Source organism: Chionomys nivalis, chromosome 20, assembly GCF_950005125.1.
Source record: "Chionomys nivalis chromosome 20, mChiNiv1.1, whole genome shotgun sequence".
NCBI lineage: Eukaryota > Metazoa > Chordata > Mammalia > Rodentia > Cricetidae > Chionomys > Chionomys nivalis.
Genome location: NC_080105.1, coordinates 23,541,992 through 23,562,480, shown reverse-complemented (window position 1 = coordinate 23,562,480; position 20,489 = coordinate 23,541,992). Strand labels below are relative to the sequence as shown.

The 20,489-nt window shown below is 34.9% G+C and overlaps 1 protein-coding gene across 3 annotated transcripts in view; it reads left to right on the top strand.

Moving 5' to 3' along the window:
• Glra3 (glycine receptor alpha 3) overlaps nt 1-20,489 on the top strand; it is a 137,708-nt gene that overhangs the window by 106,030 nt on the left and 11,189 nt on the right. For 2 of the 3 annotated variants that reach the window (XM_057752656.1, XM_057752658.1), the window contains 3 exons: nt 4,137-4,351; nt 17,543-17,686; nt 19,953-19,997. In XM_057752656.1, the coding sequence (XP_057608639.1) occupies nt 4,137-4,351; nt 17,543-17,686; nt 19,953-19,997 (404 nt within the window). The remainder of the gene's footprint in view (nt 1-4,136; nt 4,352-17,542; nt 17,687-19,952; nt 19,998-20,489) is intronic. The other variant, XM_057752657.1, reaches the window with a different exon arrangement.

Sequence of the window (20,489 nt, the reverse complement as noted above, 5' to 3'; positions counted from 1 at the left end):
TAATTTTAACAGTCTTAGCTCATAGAGTATAAAATGGGCAATTTCAAAATTTATGGATTCCTTCACTCACTGATTCTTATCTTATTTGATTTGTATGAGACCAAAGAAATGCTTGGTGCCTAGTTACACTTGAAAATCCTTTATGAAACAACACATTTGTAGGTAATGTGATGCTTATAAAAATATTTCTTTATTTATATGGAAAAATATTAAACTATTTTGGAAGTAAACACTGCAGATGTTAACAAATAGACTTGCTTTAAATAATCACATCATTTTCCATATTTTCATGCATTCTAAAACATATTTTTCTATTTATTTTAATATTGTTATAAATTCATATTTTCATTTACTTTTTGGACTGATAGAGGAACCTTGTGTCTTGAGTAGATATCATTTTTAACAATTAACACCAAAGATTGAGAAACTCAATGTCGTATTTGTACCCTTATGAAATCTATGCTCTTCTCCTAACTGTTGTGAGCTATTCCCATAAGCCTACCCCAACTATTAATGCCATTAAACTACCCACAAGTCAAGCTTCCCCCCAATGAGATGCATATATGGTCAGATACTATTATGCTAACATCAGCTGTAACTCTTACCATGTCATTATGGTAAAGTATGATTCATTGTGACCTCAACATTTTCCATAATTGTGAGCTCTGTTTTCCTCCTTTAAAGCCCCCAGCCTCCCTTATCTCCTTAACTGACTCACAATACCTAATTTTCAATTACTCTTTTCAACTCACAGATGACTTATGAGCAAGTTCAAGATTAACATCTAAGCATAAACTAAAGAGCAGGCAAGTCAATGGCAATGCCTCTGCCCAATTCTCTAAGGACAGAGAAACTGATAACTTCTTTTAGAATATGTTGAAAAGAACTCTAGACATGGTATATATAGTTATCTAGGACTGTGCTCACAGACTACCATAAATTTGGTAATTTAAAGCAGCAGAATTTTATTGTCTCATAGCTCTAGAAGTTAAATACAAAAAACAAATCAAGTAACAGCAAAACTATGTTTACTCTGGAGGCTCTTACAAAGGTTCCTTCCCAACCTTTTCTTAGTTTTCTATTTCTGACAACTCTTGGTATTTATTGATTCACAAATACATCACTTTAGTTTTTTTCTCCATAGTCACATGCTGACCTCCCTCTGCTTATATCTGTGTCTCTGTAGCCAAATATCACTCATCCTCTAAGGGCATCAATGATATTAGAGTAAGGTCCCATTAATAAAGAATTGATTTTAACTTGATTATATCTTCAAGTCAATTGTTGGTAAATAAATTCACAGATTCTCCTAGGATGTGAATTTTGGAAAGACTCGTTCAACACAGAAAAACAGACAACCCTGTAGAAAGCATTTCAGAAAGAATTTTGAGCATAGCGTGTCAGGAGACTCATCTTAGCTAAAAGTACATTAACATACTTTTATATTTCAGCTTACACTTATGAGTGTTTACTTCAAGCAATTAGTTGGATAGGAGTTTTTTAGAAGACATCGGTGTCTAATATTTGTATAAGAGAAGAAAATATGTCCAAAGTATCACTGCTCACAATTAAATAGAAACATCTGGTAATGTCTTCATTCACATAGTGACTAATTGGTAACACACTTTAGACTCTCTTATATTATTCCCCCAACATACAAGATTCTTATCTTAATTGTTTTCTAGTGTAGGTTCATATACTGCATACGTCAGTCTGAAAATAAAAGAAAAAAGAATATGAAAAACCATCCTTAGTTATAAATGCCCAGTTTTACAAGGAAATAAAACTATTGAAGTTATTGTTTCTATATAGATGAATTGCATAGTTGGGCTGTGCTTGGGGGTGATGGTACATGCTATTAATCCCAGAACTTGGTACGCAAAGGCACGATGATCATTATGAGTTTGAGGCAGCCTGGTTTAAATAGGAAGTTCCAGACCAGTCAGCAGTCACGTATATATAATGAGATTATAGGAAACAAAACCAAAAGCAACAACCATAGTAACAACAAAGCCTACATTGCACAAACCTACATGTTTGCCTACTTCAGGGTTCTGTGATTTATCTTATGTGAATTCCTCTAAAAGCTACCTTTTTTTCCCCGCTATTGCTTAGCTTGTCCATCTTGTTATGTGTAAGTGATCGTTTCCTCTCTTCATTTTGCTCCAACTTAATTTTTTCCCTTCTTAACTTCAGAAATTATGCATGTGTACACAAACATAGAAATAGTATATACATGACCAAATTTATATGTTCATCTATGTACAATCATAATATTTGCCTATGTGTATCACTTCATTTTCCAGCCTAGATATATTTGTAAAGTGTTTTTAAATACACACTGAAAGCTTGTGTTTTTCATGAGAACCAAATGAACCCTAGAGAGCTTACACAAATGATAATGAGTTCTACTTTTGTCATGAGATTTCTTAATGGATTAATATTGATATAATAAAAGCACTTCAATTAGTCTTTATTATTCTTTATAGAAAAAATTAAAATTTTATGGTTAATAGTGCTTTGAAAATCAAAATATTTTCAGATATTGCAGTAATCTTTAATTGTTCCATTGACAACTTGACTGAAGGATCATATATGGCTTGCACATGGTTCGGATTGCTGTACTTTGAGAAGAGTACCCCACTGTCACCAGGACATGCAAACTACTGTGAAGGTTTTAAAGTTCTGATGTCACTTCCCTTCACCTCCAAAAGCTGTACACTTGCCTCATTTCCACCATTACTAATGTGTCCACCACAACAATAGGAGCTCTGCAAGGGAGACTCTCCTCAACACACAACTAGAAGTTTTCCTAGTCATGCCCTTTGATATCTTCCCCCGGTGGTCATATCAGAGAATGATGCTTAAAGAGCAGATGAGCTTTCTGACATCATCCTGCTCAAAATAACAGACAAGAAAAGCAAGAATCGAATCACTTAAAAGGCCATTTATTTGAAGAACTTATAACAAAGCAGTAAAAATAAATGAGTAGAATTAGAACCAATGGATAAGTAGAAAAATTCCTATGATGCTGAGTCAAATATTCATTACATTTATTTGCAAGAAAGAGGTACATAACAGAGACATAGGACTTACATTCCACAGTGAATGTAACTTTTTTCAATGTGTTCTAAATTTATCTCAAAAGTTATTAATGCAAAATAATACATATTTGTCGGAGCCCATGTGGGTCCAACATAGATTCCCTAACCCGGCTGAAACGGAGTCGCGAGGAATAAAACCGACACAGCTTACAAGGTCATCTTGGAAAAGGCCAGAATGAATCTTTATTCCTGGAACATCTTATATCTACATCCAGTGGGGGGAAAACCCATTAGGCTGTCTCCTAGGCAACCAGGTGCCTGGGCTTAGGTCACGTCTGCATCTAGCAGTCAGGTAGGCCATGAATTAGCATCTCTATAAGACATCCTCTTAGTTACAAAAGGAAGGAAGCACCGAACCTCTGAAACTCTTGAGTCATCAGCTTTAGCCAACATCTCTCCTCAGGTAATCCACATTCTAACAAAAGAAACTAGGAGCAGCACATCCTGACTTTTGTTAAGGAGGCGACAGCTTGTCTGCAGAGCTATGTGCCTAGCTCAGACCAGGCTAATGGCTACTGTGCCAAACCGAAATATGGGCCCACACATATTTAGTTTTTTGTAGTATTATTTATGAATCCACTTATTATTATTTGCGTTTATCTCTTAACACGTAAAATGTAAAGATCTCTGAAAAAATGGCAGCTGACGAAACAAGCATATGAAAGCTCCAGAAACTCAAAATATAGATAACCTTTACATAATAAACACACATTGTTCTATACACCTCAGAACAAGTATTAGAATCTGAAAAAAAACAGCTCTTTGAGTACTTTGACAAGCATGAAAAGCTATTTGAACATGAAAATAGGATTGCATATCATTTCCTAGATAAGAGTTCACTCCCTTGTCACATTGCTTTCAGATGAAAACAGAAACAAAATCTAAACTAAAAGACAAAACCCAGTTTGAATGTATCTCTTCAATTTGGTGGACATTCTTACGGTAAAATTATTATGAAAATTAAGTCGTGTTTGATGGCATAATAAAACCTGACTTTCATTTAATTGTTACATTTGTTTTATAAACCACTAGGAAAGTTTACATGCATAGAAGTGAGATTCCATCTTGAGCGGCAAATGGGCTACTACTTGATTCAGATGTACATTCCCAGCCTTCTGATTGTTATTCTGTCTTGGGTCTCATTCTGGATTAACATGGATGCCGCCCCAGCTAGAGTAGCCCTGGGCATCACCACTGTTCTTACTATGACTACACAGAGTTCTGGATCCCGGGCTTCCCTACCAAAGGTAAGTGTCCTGAGGGCACATGCATTTAATGTGTACATAAAAATGCTGTTTTCAGCCAGGCTGTGATGGCACACGCCATTAATCCTAGCACTTGGGAGGCATAGTCAGGCAAACCTCTGTGAGCTCGAGGACAATTTGGTCTACAAGAGCTAGTTCCAGGACAGGCTTGATAGCTACAGTGAAACCCTGTCTCCAAAAACTAAAAAACAAAACAAACAACAACAAAATTGTTGTCAGATTGCTCAAAAAAATTCAATATATTTATCATTGATTTTTAAAACATTAAATCTTGCAAATTAAGTTACTGAAGTAAAATATTCAATAAATCACTGATATCTGCTACGCACACAGTGTGTAATGGTTTCCTATTATTAAAATGTCAACACTCATCATACGCATCATGGAATTTTTTGTATCTGTATTTTTAAACACTTAAAATATATTGTAAAATTATTTAAATTGATATACATAGTAATTTTAAATGTTGACATAATGCACACATATGTTCACATTTATACACATAGGTAATGTTTTCATATTATTTTAAACACATATTTAGAACATAAACTGAGACATTGATATCTGTATGTGTTGGTAATGTATTACCAAATTTCTTCCAGAAAAACATTACAGCAATTATTCTCCATCAAGAACTGTATCAGATTTCCATAGTGCTAGAGCCAGGTTCCCATTATCTTGTGCCCCTTCCTTCTAAATCCTAGGCAGCTGTAGGTCAATAGGAAAGAGTGCTTACCCAAGTCTATAATTTGAGTGCATTTGAATCACCCAGAACTAAGCCATTTGCTTTATAAGGTTTATAAAAGTTTTGATATTGCTCTCGATAACATAAAATAAAAGATAAGTATGAAGTTCTTTTCATCTATGAAACCAGATAGAAATAGAAAATTTTCTTCTTATAAGATGATTTCTAAGAAGTGCCTATTAACTAAAGTAGTGGTTTTTAACCTTTCTAATGCTGCAACTCTTTCGTGTGGTTCTTCATGTTGTGGTCACCCACAAACATAAAGATATTTTGCTATTACTCTGTAACTGTAATTTTGCTACTGTTATGGAACATAATATAAATATCTGATATGCAGAATATTGAGACCCCCAAAAGAGTTACTACCCAAAGGTTAAGAAGTGCTGACCTAAAGAATCCCTTTAAAGTTTCCAACACATTTTAACTTAATATAACCAGAATTCATTCATAGAAAACACTAAAGGGACTGTGTTTATATGATACTTTTATAATTTACCTCTGGTAGCAGGTACAACATCAAATGTTCATAATAAGCTAATATTACTTCATTATGTTGAAGTTCATCATTTTAAGAAAAATAATAGGTTATTGTGTTGGAAACAAATTTAATTAAGGACTTATAATAACAGCAGATTATTAAATAGCAGGATGAAAAAATATATCATTAATTTATGATAATTGCTTAGTATTTAACATAAGCTCTATGCTAGTACATCTCCAGTAAAATAAAAGAAGCTTGGAAATTCATCAAGGCTCAGACAAAAGAATCTTAGACTATATTTAGGTAGTTCCTTGAGATTCCTCGATGAAATCAATTCGATTGGCCTTTGTAATGCCACACTAAGTTAAACACAGCATACCCCAAAACAAGAAGGCACATGTGATCCATTCATTAGAATTTGGAACTATTTTTCACTTTGGCAGTACATACATCAGTTGGTCAAAAGAGGTGTCATGTGCGTTCTATTGACAGCAAAGGTTCAAGATGGTTTTATAAGTGCTTCTTTGCACCATGGGATCATTGTAAATGTGCAAAAGAAAAATGTTAATGATTAAGGGATCACATCCTGCACAACATCATAGCTCATAGTAATTAGATGTATCAACAACAGTAGGGCAACCTGAAGAAATTTTAAGGTGAGTGATCACTCTAACTCTGTATGAGCATGAGAAAGGAGGAGTCGAACTCTAAGTGGAAAGAACCCAGAGCCACTTAGAATAGCCAACTCTATTGTGGTCTGCAGTAGCAGGTGTAAGGATAGTAAATAGATCTGGGAAGTAGACTTGTTTGAGAATTTTGGAGATGAAATGAGGTGTGCTTATGAATACACACTGCAGAGTCAAAGAAAGGCAGAAGTCCAGGGTGGTCTACAGATGTGTGACAGGCCAGTTGTTTCCAGCATAGGATGATGGAGGAGAGAGAAGCTTCAGATTTATTTTTCACTTTGGTGCATTCGTTAGACTGATACGTAGAACAGCCAAAGTCTAAGAGATTTAGAGCTTCTGGCCAGGAAATCTGGGCCTCTGATTTGTAAGAGTAAACTACAGACATAGGAAAAAGCAAAAGGAGTCTATGATTGGTCTTCTTCCTGCAGCTAAAGATTTAGTCAAGCTATTCGAAGACTTCATTCTTCCTTCTAATCTTCCCTGGATCCTTCTCCAGCCATGTACAAAATAGGTCCATTTGCTAAAATGAAAAACTCATTTACCCAAATATTTTCAAATTCAAATCCCACCATTGTGTTATCAGTTTTCCAATATGGAAAAGCTTTTAAATATGAAATTTCAAATTTGGAATTTCAAAAATGAAATTCCATGGGAAAGGACATGAAAAAGGAGAAGGGAAGGAGATACAGAGGAAGGAAAATTCTCAGGGAGATTTTCTATGTGGATTCCTCCCACACATCTTTACTGCGCTAGCTATCTTATTTATAAAAAGTGGCTACACATAAAAGGACAAAGAACACTTGAAAGTCTAATGATAACTAATTAATTAAATTTATCGCAGAGGCCCAGAAGCCTCTGGTCCACAGAGATTGCAAATTCAAGACTAAAGGTTACTTAAGGGTTGATAGACAATTTCTTGAAAATAATATATCAGTAACTTTCCTCTTTTTTCCTCTCTCTCTCTCTCTCTCTCTCTCTCTCTCTCTCTCTCTCTCTCTCTCGGTTCAGTTTGCTTGTGACACCCACCAGAAGAAGCTTTATGAGAGGATGAAGCATCTTTTACACATTTTCATCCTCAGAACCCAACATTGCGTATGTGTGTCTACTAAGTACCACATGCACATTTATTTATTTATTTATTTATTTTTGCTTTTTCGAGACAGGGTTTCTCTGTGGTTTTGGAGCCTGTCCTGGAACTAGCTCTTGTAGACCAGGCTGGTCTCGAACTCACAGAGATCCGCCTGCCTCTGCCTCCCTAGTGCTGGGATTAAAGGCGTGGAGCTTTTCAATGGTTCACTCAATACTTGGTTTTAAAAAGCGAATGAGTGTGCCATTTTCATCTGTCTGATATAGGATGAAAATTAAATTGCGTTAAACTGTACTTCTGCTTCTCTCTGTCTCACCCCAGAGTACCACAGAGCTAATGAAAAAGAATTTAAAGTTTGCGGTTATCTGACTTACAGTGTGAGGAAAACATTAGTCCTTGGAAATTGTAAAAATTGATTCATTTCCAATTATAGAAGTAACGATAGCTAATATAAACTGAAAGTGTGTTGTAATAAGAGCGGCGGGGCTGTGTCCCTGGCACCCAGCCGCCCGCATGGCTAGCTTATGCCCAAAATAATTACACGGAAACTGTATTCTTTTAAACACTGCTTGGCCCATTAGCTCCAGCCTCTTATTGACTAGCTCTTACATATTGATCTAACCCATTTCTAATATTCTGTGTAGCACCACGAGCTGGCTTACCAGGAAAGATCTTAACCTGCGTCTGTCTGGAGTGAGAGAATCATGGCGACTCCTTACTCGGCTTCTTTCTCCCAGCATTCTGTCTGTTTACTCCACCCACCTAAGGGCTGGCCTATAAATGGGCCAAGGCAGTTTCTTTATTAAATGAAAGTAACTCCTCCATCAAAAGTGAAGCATTATGTTTTCTTAATACTTGGTCATGTTGGCATACAGATGATTTGAGGGTCATTTAAGTTAAAGGGATAAAAGATAAAAATGGAAGGAAGTATATTTACTTTTAGTTTCTTAAAATTAATTACTAAACACTCTTAATGGTCTAAAAATACTCAGTGGATATAAATAGTATATTAAATGTCTGTGGCAATATAAACATGCTGAGGGGAGATTACAGTCATCAGACTTTCTTATTATTATAACAGTGGAAAGCTATTCCAGCCAGCAGGTTTTATCTTTATTATCTAAATGCAACATATAGCTAACTGATAGTACTTCAATCGAGTCTGCAAAAAATATGACACATGTGGGTTCATTTTGGCTTTATTATTCTAACATAATATCCTAAGCTGAATTTCCGTTTTATCATACACCATTTGATGCAAACAAAATACTCAATACATTACTTACATTTTTTTACTTTAATAATATAAATAATATTCCATACATGCTAATTTTTGAAAAGAGAAAAAAGAAAACTGAACAAAAAATGAAAGGATCATTCACCCAAGACACTATAATTAAATACACTTTATATAATGCATATTAAGCTAAAATGTTTTAATGCTAATAGAGAATACCTTATGAAGACAATTTACAAGCATGGATAGGTCCTGTAAGGATGAAATGACAGTCGTTGCCAGTTGTCCTTTCATCTGAAATTCACAGTTTAATAAACATTTTCTCTCTACTTGGCATATAGACAGACCTGCTATATATTTTTTCAGTTTATTTATTTTTATTATTGAGATAATAATTACAGCATTTTCCCCTAGTCTTTCCTCCCATATGTCTGTGCTCCCCACTTTCTTTCAATTTCATAGCCTTCTTTCAGTAACTGCTATTATATGCATATATGCATATGTATATACACATTTGCCTAAGCTTTCTGAGCTTAAGAGAAATTCCAAACTTTGTATTTTCATAACTGCACTATATAAGGATTTGTGATAAAACCATATTTATAAAGCAAAAACTGCATATGCAATTTTGAGACTACTTTTTATCTAAAAATCTCCTTTACTCTATACTGTACTGAAAACATATATTGTGTGTGTGCATATAAATATATGCATACAATATATACACATACACACTTATATATATATATATATACACACACACATACACACACTAAAAACCGTATTTATCAACTTCCTAAAGGATAAAAAGAGACAACTGTACCTTTGTTGAAAGACTTCGACTCTAAACTAGGTACTTAAAGAACTATTATAGGCATCATCTGTCTCCAAGATTCTACTTTGAAATCATAAATAACACTCGTAGACACCTGAGCACAAGGAATGAGCTTGAAAGATCATCACTATAAGTAGGCAGCTAGTGTGCAGAACCTCTAACATGTAGAACAAAAGCAGGAAGTCACATGCTTAATTTCACTTCAAACGAATAGGTCAAAAGTTAATAGCTTATGCATGCCAGGAAGTCTAATGGCCTCCTCTGAGGAAAATCTCCAGTGACATCTAGATTTATTTTACGTTTTCATGTAGCTGTCAGACAATGTATGTCACATCCTATAGGAGGTATGAAGAAAAGTTCTGATAACTAAAAGTGGGATCAGAAGTAGCTGTGACCTTCACAATCCTTTGGTCTTTCCCTGGTGGCACTTTCCTGAGGTGCCTGGCAGGATGACTCTCATCACTAGAACTAATGCAACTCGGGACAAAAGCCTTCTCCATTGCATCTTAGCTCTTAAAGGGAAAAGCTTTATGCGCATGACAAATACTGCACAAGAAGCATTGTGCACTTTCCTACCCTGCATCTAATCAGAGTGAAAACAGCATCGGTACAACCCCTGAGAGTCACCCTCCAGGGCGATGGCTAAAACCCCAGAATGTCAAACTCCAAACATATCTCCGTGTCATTACTGCCTACGTGCTCTCTCCAGTGTTTCCAATACCAACTCCGTTTGTGTTACCTTACAACTTTACAGCACTGTTTATTCTTTCTAATTTTTGTAATTCTTTCATCTCTCACATTAGATAACATTCGAATCCATTTCAGGTTAATATTTCTCTTATAAGCATTAGAAAATGTCAACTTTTTAAGCAGGATCTGACATTATAATGAATAAGCAAAACATTAAGTAAAATTCATAGAGATCAGTGATAAAAAAAAAAAACCCAGAAAACAAAACAACACTCAAGCAGACAAATTCCCAGCATGTTTTGAGAAACTTATTTGTCTGAGTGCCTGAGCCACTTGCTTATTGAACAGTCAAACTTATCCATCATGGTTCAGTTGACATTTCTAGAACTGGGGAAATCTACAAAGATGGATTGCTATTAAAGGAAGAACAAATTAACTTACCCAAAGGCATATACTGAAATCTTCTGTAATATATATTTATTTTTTTAAGTAAAACAAATTTAGATTGAAAAGAAATTGACAAAACAATCACTCTTAAATGACCCATGGAAATTTGCCTTATAGATAGATGTCTACATGCAGGCTTAAGCTGGGTTCTGCTTTAATCTATGTCCTATTCTTAATTTTAAGCTTTTAAATGCATCTAGATTTTTATATGTAGAAATTATGGATGAGTACAAGTCTGATTAATAATAACTAGCAAGCTGTATGCAATATATTATAATCCATTAATACATTGTATCTGTGAACTTCTGCATAGGAATTTGACGAACTCATGGTAATGCTTTTGAACATCTTAGTATATGACTGTGAAGTGCTGTGTCTAGTCTGGCCTCTACAACACAGTTCCTCAATGTGCTTGTCAGACAACAAAACCCAAAACAATGTTTTTGAGCAGTATTATCAAAATCTTACACAACGATACCACACTTATGAACTACTGTCCAATGACAGATACAACCTATTGCTCATGATCAGAGAGAACAAATGAAGTGATTTCAAGACTAAACACACAAATAAATGAACCACTGAAAGAGGGATGAACACCATAGAAAAGTGCTTTATGCTAAACATGTTCTTCTTTCTCTTCCTCTCTCTCTCCTTTCCTCTCTTTGTCTCTTTCTCTTTCCCTCCTTCTCTCCTACACCCTCTCTACTCATCCTTTTCTTCTCTTCTATTTCCTCATCCTCTTCTCTGAAGCTATATGGCTCAAACAAAGTCATTTCATGGGTGAAATCGCAGGGAGCCCTTCTGCCTTTATTCTCTGTCCTTAGACAATTGTGTTCCTTTGAAGTGCTCTCTGGCAGCAATTCTGTGACTCTAGTTTTTGTACTGTCTTAGGACTGATTTGCTATGCTTTACCTGACAGTATGAATTCAGAAAACTCAGCTCCTTTTCAGGCACCACCCCCCTTCATCCACCGTAATTGTTAGCATCTTTCTAGAAGGCAGTGTGTTTGGCTCTTCAGTAAAGCTTCACTTATATTATCATCCTAAAGTATTCAAAATATCATAACTTCTGAGCTAATAGGGCTTCTGACATTTGTTTCAGAATGAAACATATTAAAACCACTCCTTGGACTCCTACTTTCTCTAGTGTAATGCTGTGTCACTCCCTCTGGGCTTCCCCTTCCAGGTACCTGGAAAGCTTGACAGTTTGTTTTAAGTTGAGACTGACTTTGAGTAGTTCTGGTTACTGAATTTTAACCAAAATGACCCATACCCCCCAAAGCTTGTACCATTAATCACCCAACGTGACAAATACAAGTGCCCTGTGTTTCCTCCACCATTGTGTCACAAGAAAGAATTATAGCAACAGCACACCTCCAGGACCACATTTCAACAAAAGTGCACATGGCATATGTTATTCCAGTCAGCGAGACTTTGATGTTGTCTATTGCAATATTACATATTGCATCATAGGTGGATTCCCTTCAAGCCAACTTCCATTATATTATGTTTTAAAGTTTGAAACATAAAGAAATTTGTACTTAGGCAAGCTCCCCAAATATGACTTCTCTCCAAGACCAAGGTGACTTGGTTCTGTTTATGATATACAAACTCATCAAGAATGATAAAGTTCAGCCATATAGGTTTTTATTTAATTGTAAAGCAAATTGTCTCTATTTTCTAATTATAACACTAAGCAGTATAAGAAATACACCGTATTTTTGAAATATGGATGTAAGTATACAGAACATATATTATAAACTTTAAAATACTTCTATTAATTCCTTGAGAATTTCAAACATTGTACTTAAATCAAATTCACCCCTCATTCATTACCTTAACTCCTTCCACATCTATCCCTATTACCTTGTCCTATTCAACTTCATGCCAATTTTTTCTTTTTTTCAAATTTTCTTTTATTTTTTGAGATTATAATATAATCACATCATTTTCCCCATGTCTCATTCTTCACAAGTCCCCATTTCCTTCCCTCTCTCTAACCCCTCCATATACCCTTCCTTGCTCTTTTTCAAGGTCTTAAACCCTACATATCGTGACATTTTTTCAACAATCCACTGAGACCAGTTTGTGCTGTTGATATGCTCTTGGGCGTGGGATAATTCACTGGAGTGTGGTCAGCCTACCAGCAACTATCAATTTAATGAAAACTGACTCTCACTTCCCCAGATGCCCTCAACTGTTCATACTGCCACAATTAGGGTGGAGGTTCATGAATCATTCCCCCTTCTCAACAGAATGATGACTGGCTTGATTTTGTGCAGACAACCACATTGTTAAGAGTTCATAAGTGCAGTGGCCCTGCACTATTCCATACTGCTCCCCTGACCCCTGCCTTTCCTCTTACAATCTGAAATCAGCCCTCAGCCTTGGGGACTGGTAATATAGATATCCCATTTATGGTTAAGCATTCAACTAATACTAAACATTAGTTATCAAGCTGACAATGCCTCCCTAGATTAATATAAATTCATTAGACTGTGATCTCTTTGATCCTAAGTAGTTCAAATCCCTTACTACATTTTATGTAATCGGGGGGGGGGGGTCTTCAATGTATTTTGAAGCATAAAATAGTTCTCTGATTTTAAGTTTTGATTCTCCTGATTAAAAAACATTTTGTTTCTCTCTAGTAAAACCTGGACCCCATGTCCTTTCTCGCAGTGTCTGGTAGGAGATATAGTCTGAGTTTAAGATCAAAGCAAACAAACATGGGAGAGCTTTGACTTTTAACTGTTAGGGAAAAAAGTTTTGACAAAAAAAGAATTCGAACTTACAGCGTTGTTCTTAATTTGTAGTGATGATTTAATTAGTCTAAAAGGAAGGTAATAGGCTAGTAGCCATGTTTATTTTCTCCAGAGGTAGGTTAATTATATTCAAATCTTAACTTTTGCAGCTGGTAGCTCTGTGATATACAGCAGGCATTTCCCTAGGCCTCCACACCACCTCTACAATAAGGAGCTTTGCCTCTTCTGTGAAAAAGGCAGAGAAAAGGTAGTGAAAAGAACTATTCTGTTATGAACCATTAGGAGATTTCCTGAGAAAGTAACTCTTGTTGATTTCCGAAAGATAAACAGGAATAACTCAATGGAAATATTCCAGACAAACGTAAAGGCAAGTCTAAAGCTCCTAAGGCAGGAAGAAAGGACGGACTTTTTGGCTGTTCTCAGTTTCCAAAAATTCAAAGAAGGGAATGGTAGGACCCAGTAAGAAAGCGGCAAACACCAATGATTGACACAGCCCCAGAGATGACCTTATCCATAGGAGTCTCCTTCGCCCAGTCATTCTCCACCATTTCATATTTCCTTTATGAGAATTCTCTTGTTAATTTATTACTTACATAGTTTTATTATGCATTACTTACTTAATTGCTTCAACATAAGCTCCATTAGTCATCTCTATTTCTATAATACAATAAATAGAATCAGGTTAAAATTATTGGCATTTAATAAATATTGGATGAAAGTGGTAAAAACAAAATGGATGATTTTGATAAGAAAAGTAAGCTAGAGCCTTATAGCAAAGAGGTGTTTTTTTGTTTGTTTGTTTGTTTTTTGTTTTGCCCTAAAATAGATTTAAGCTTTTAAATTCATGACAAAAAAGTAGGGAATTTTAACTTGAAGGCAATGTAGTAAGATTTGCCCTTTTAAAGAAAACTCAAAAATAATCTCTGTGAGACTGGAAAGTTTAGCTTTGTTTAGCTTAGTTTAGCTTGCTCTGTCAGAGGACCTGGTTCAATACTCAGCGTCCACATGGCAACTCAAAACCAACTGTAACTCCAGTTCTGAAGAATCCGATGCCATTAGAGGCCTTCTGACAAGGAGAATACAAGACCTGTGGGATCCTGGTTGAGAGCCATTAGGAAGCGAGAGACTGACTGGACCAATGGTTATAGCCAGACTGCCAGAGACAACAGAGAATGCTAAAGGAGCACTGTGACTTACAGGGATGAGGCTTGGGACATGAGACAGCTGGCTATAGAGGGCATAGGCTGGGGTATTTTTCAGCAGTATTAATTAACATATATGATGAATAATCAAATATATTTGAGCCAAATTCCACACTTTTAAAGGAAGATATAATGTAGAAAATAGCAAAGGTTAGAACAAACCCTAAGGTGTTGAAATAGAACCAGAGATATTAGTGTGTATTCATGTTTGATAGGTGGATGGATAAATGGATTTATAGACAGATAGAAAATAGGCAAGCAGATAAATTAGACAGACAGACAGACAGATAGGCAGGCAGACAGACAGACAGACAGACAGATAGATAGATAGATAGATGATAGATAAAGAAAGATATAGCAGATTCATTCTCAGTGTGTGTGTGTGTACGTGTGTGTGTTTGTGTGTGTGTGTGTTTCCCAGCTTTGTTAATTTTAAAAAAGGGGGGAATATGAATCAGATCAACCAACGCAGTGTATAATGTGAACATGAGATAAACATTTTGTAGCAAAGTTCAATACTCAGTATATTTACACCCTGACCTTCATTTCCAAAAGGCCCTTCTTACTAAAGAATTATTTCTTACAGAACTCAGAGATGGCTCAGTGGGTCAGGGTAGAGTCTGTTGTCCCAGAGGACCAGAGTTTGATTCCTACCATACCTCAGTAATTCCAGTGTCAGGGTTATCTAATGCCTGTGGCCTCCTCAGGTACCTGTACATCCACACAGACATATATATACACATAGTTTAAAAAAAAAATGAAAACAAATCTTAAAGGCTAGAAAGAATAATTTTTTAAAAATGGGGTTGACTGAAAGATGAAAAGAGAAAAATTGCAAAATAAACTTAACACATCTCCTGTCATTAAAAAAGTAAATGGTAAAACAATAATGGAGACTTGATAAAAGTGATATTGTGAGCCTCAAAATGAAAAAAAAAATGTGCTACAATTAAAATATTTCTCACAGTAGGAGTCTCAATAATAAATATGCATACATAAGATCAAATAAGTATAGATAATAATAGAGTGATCACTAAAAATGTAGATAATAATGCAATTAGACCAGGTCAAACCAAATCATCAAGGAATGTAAAAATTCAGAATAAATTTTGGGAACTTATAGCTGGAGATCAAATCCAAGATTTCATGTATGCCCAATACATGTTCTACAACAAAGTTGCTTCAGCATAATTTCAGAACATTACACTCAGGAGGAAATCAGTAGCTTTACAATATAGAAACCTGGAAGACCTCATCATAGCCAAATGAGCGACACTTTTGTGCTCCCTGCTAAAATACACAATGAAGAATTGATGTGATACTTTAATAGGACACTACTAACAGACAAAAATGAGAATTCATGAAGAATGTTCTGTAAAATAGCTAGCCTTGACTCATTAAAACTACTTACTGCTAACACCAAAGCTAAGAAAAGATTGAGCAAATCTTCCAGAGTACACACTAATGAGACCTGAAACTAAAGAGAAGCAAGTCACCTTTTATAGACCCTGGGTTGGAAGAAAGGGGCATATTTAAATTAAATTAAATTAAATTAAAATGTCATTCATTCTTAGGATAACTGATAAAATGGGATCAGGACATTAGGATTAGAAAACAGTTTTCCTAAGTGTCTACTGTTAATAGTGTTGCGTGTATAGCAAATTACATTCAGATAGCTCAATAGTGAGGAAACTGACATAATTTTTACCATATATGAACCATATATATATATATGAATATATATATATGAATATATACACATAGATGCTTATCATGGTAAATGTAGTCAGATTAGCAACTGAGAAAATAAGGGATTCTTTTTACTATTCTTAAGGGGTGCTTATGAAAAATTTTGAACTGGAGAACAAGTAAGATTTACTGAATTAGTTGTAGAATAAAATTGCAAAGTATAAAAAACAAAAATATAATACTTAAAAGTTAACATTGTTTTGTGCATGCATATATGTATGTTTATTTATTTATTTATTTAAGCATAACTTCAAGCATTATAATGTGTCAGATTTGGGGTACCTGATCTTATGTTGAGGTCTCTGAACCATTTGGGGTTGTGTTTTGTCCAGGGTACTAGAGTCTCTTTTCATTCTTTCACGTGTAGACATCCAGTTTGACTAGCACCACTTGGTGAAGATGCTGTTTTAACTCCAGTATGTACTTTTTAGCTTCTTTGAAAAAAATCCGGTGTCCTTAGGTATGTGGAGTTGGATCTGGGCCTTCAATTTGATTCCTTTAATCAACATATGTTTTTATGCCAATATCACCTAGTTTTTGTTACTATAGTTCTGTAGTAGAACTTGAGATCAGGGATGGTGATACCTCCATCAGTTCTTTCATTGTACAGGATTATTTAAGCTTTCCTGGTTTTAGTTAGTTTGTTTGTTTTCATATGATTTTTTTTAATTTTTGCAAAAGAAATGTGTTTGAGTTTTTATGAGGATGACATTGAATCTGTAGACATCTTTTGGTTGGACGGGCATTTTCACAATATTAATCCTACTGATCCATGAACATGGGAGATCTTTCCGTTATCTGATGTCTTCTTTAATTTTGTATTCTGGTACTTTACCGAAAGTATTTATCAGATTTAGAAGTTTTCTGGTGGAGTTTTTGGGTCTTTTACGTATAAAATCATATTATACACAAATAAAGATAACTTGACTTCTTCCTTTCCTATTTCCTATTGATAATGTTTTGGATATAGAATATTTCTTCTTTCTTCGTTTCTTGTGTTTGAGTTTATGTTCACCTTGTAAATAATAGCAAAATACACTCAAGTACTACAATTATGACTATTGCATAAAAATTGCAAATAATAATATCTTAGAAGTTATTATTGAATAGATTGTCTTCATTATTTTTCTAACTGATTTATAATATATGTTCAGAATCAGAAAATAACATCAGTTTTGGTTTTGAAGGCAATAGCAACCAAAGTCAATTTTTTTTTTTTTTATTTTGGCTTGCTCTTCTCTCCCGGCCAGGTTTCATATGTCAAAGCTATTGATATTTGGATGGCAGTATGTCTCCTCTTTGTGTTCTCAGCACTACTGGAGTATGCAGCAGTGAATTTTGTATCAAGACAACACAAAGAGCTTCTGAGATTTAGACGAAAGAGAAAGAATAAGGTAAAGAATTACATTTATTGGGTTTAATGGGGTACCAATTTGCAGTGTGTAGTGGTTTATTGTGTGTAATGCAAACATACATGAGGAAAACTTGGACTGGGAACTAAGTGAAATGATATTCTCTCATTTTCAGTTAAAAGGATGTGTAAAGATTGTTTCATGGATAATTATAGTATTGGGTTATACTATATATGTATTATATCTGATGACATAAATGCTTTTCTGAGGTCATTAATATAGTTCCAGGAACAACATTGTTTATGCTTCAGTTGATAAATATTCATCTCCTACTTGCAATGCTAGAGTATTTCTGATGACATCACGTAATAAAGACATCAGATTTAATTATAAAAATTGTTACCTGAGCTAATTGGTTGTTTCCATAAAATATCATGGAAGTATTAATATCATGAATTTATGTAGTGTAATTTCTTCTTATATGCATTTTCATATTTAAATATTTTTGTTCTGAGACCCTGTGGTAAATAAACTAAGTGCTTTTGTTATCTTGCTAATAGTTGATCAAAGATGAACCCATAAGAAAATGCATTTGAAGCATCATTAGGCAGTCATAGAAGGCTGCAGAAATAACACGCTAGCTGAATTTGGTTTTGTATAATGTGTTGGCTCCTCTGTTAAAATCTGCTAAGGCATCTTTCATTATGGACAGCATGATTTTGAGTAACCCTCTTTCCTTTATAATAACAGAATTTCTTTCAACAGTAGATCTATGCTTTACTTATTATCTTGTAAATGTGCCAAATTAAAACTTAAAGAAAAATCTTTGCTCAACACAACACTGTCAGAATCATATATAAAAGTATTTCCAAAGTCCTATATACTGTGGTATTTAAGCAAAACATAAATCTTAAGGACAATGGTCTGGCTTAAATGATAAGAAGTTTTAATAATTTTTAAATACTCAGTGATTTGTGAATTATTTGGTACTTATATATTTATTAAACATTTTAAAACAAAAGATGTTAATCTCTCAGCTGAATTACACTTAATATTAAATGTATTCTAAGGCAATTGACTTCTAAATCTTATCTCAAACCTTATAAACATCCACAAACGAATGCAGGAAAGGAACATTAACACTGAGACAGTATTTTGCTGGACATAAAACAACTCTTGATTTTCATCTGATAAATTTTTATGAAAAGAAAACTATACCATTCATGTTGAAATATATTGTGATAAGGAGAATAAATTTCATATTGTCCTTCCACCTTCCCCTGACCTTGGTCATTTATGTTTTGTCCTCCCCTTACTCCTCTTCTCCCTCTTCCTCCTCCCCCCCTTCTCTATTCTCCCTCCTCTTCCTGCTCTTCTTCCTCTACCACCTGTCTCCCCCCTCCTCTTCTTTTTTAACCACCCCATTGTATCTTCCGCTTTTCCTACTTCTTCCTCACCCTCTCTCATTCTCTCCCTCCCTCTTCATCACTTCTCTCACACAGATTTTTGCTGCCCTTTCTCTCCTGTTTCTTAAACTGACCAAAACACTGTAACAGAACCAAGGCTTCACACAGTTTAAGCACGTGCCTTTCTTTCCTGTTGGTGACTGATAAAATTATCCTGATTCTTGTTTGCTGTAACTGGGGCACTACTCAGTTTCCGTATCATTAATATTTGATTTTACACTTTCTTTTTCTATCCTTTCTACTGTAGCATGCTTCAACCATAGGCTACCTAGATTAGATGTGAAAAGTATCATATATAAGTTGTCAAATAGGAAAAGGCTGCTGTCTCATAGTCACTGCACACTAAACATCACCGGATAACGAACCAGACCATAAATTTAGATATTCAATTTTAGTTCCTCTTTTCAAGGAAAAGTTTTTGAATGAAGTACCTCTTTATTCCGTTTTACCACATGAAGGAGTGAGCTTAAAAATACTTGATGTACTTGATGTCCATTACTCTTTAGTTCACAGCAAAAATACAAAGATTAGTATGTTCAGAATCTCATGTGCCAGGAAAAGTTAAAAAGAAATATAAGAGTAATAATGGTTTATTGTTCTCTCATCACTTTTTGAAATATTCAGTAGCATATGTGACTAAAGGTAATTAAAATGTAATTCAGAACACAGCCACTAATTTTTGATTCAATACTTTTGAATAGATACTTCACATCTGTGAACACCAATGAATTGATACAAATGTATGCTAAAATGGTGTATGTGATTAAAATCAATTGTGTAATTATACGTGATTTGATTCTCTGGTTTCTCAATCCTTCTTGGTCCACTTTACCTTCCCACAGACAGAAGCTTTTGCACTGGAGAAGTTTTACCGTTTCTCAGACACGGTAAATTGACTTTCTTAACTCTAAGTAGAGGAATGTCATCATCTATAAAAAGCAGACAGCATATTCTGCTCTGAGCCAGTGTTTGGTGGGGAAACACAGCCCAGTTTGGACTTAAAGCTACACAAACAGCATTTTTCTTCAGCTAGGAACAATAATCTTTTCTAAGAGCTATACTCTTGTCTTTGCTCACTCAATAAAAGACTAAGTTATGATTCATTTAGTACATGGTGAAATGTAACTGGTCACAGTGATTTTAAGCATATATATTTTAGAAATATAATCTATATCTTGTAGTGATCCTCACAGGAGGAAATCATAGAACTGGAGAAAATTAAAAACAAATGGGAGCTAGTTGTGTTGGGTCACGCTTTTAATCCCAGCACTAGGAAGGCAGAACAGACAGAGTTCTCTGAGTTTGAGCCAGCCTAACCTACACAGCAAGGACTAGACCCACCAGTGATATAAAATGAGATTAGACTCAAGAAATAAATA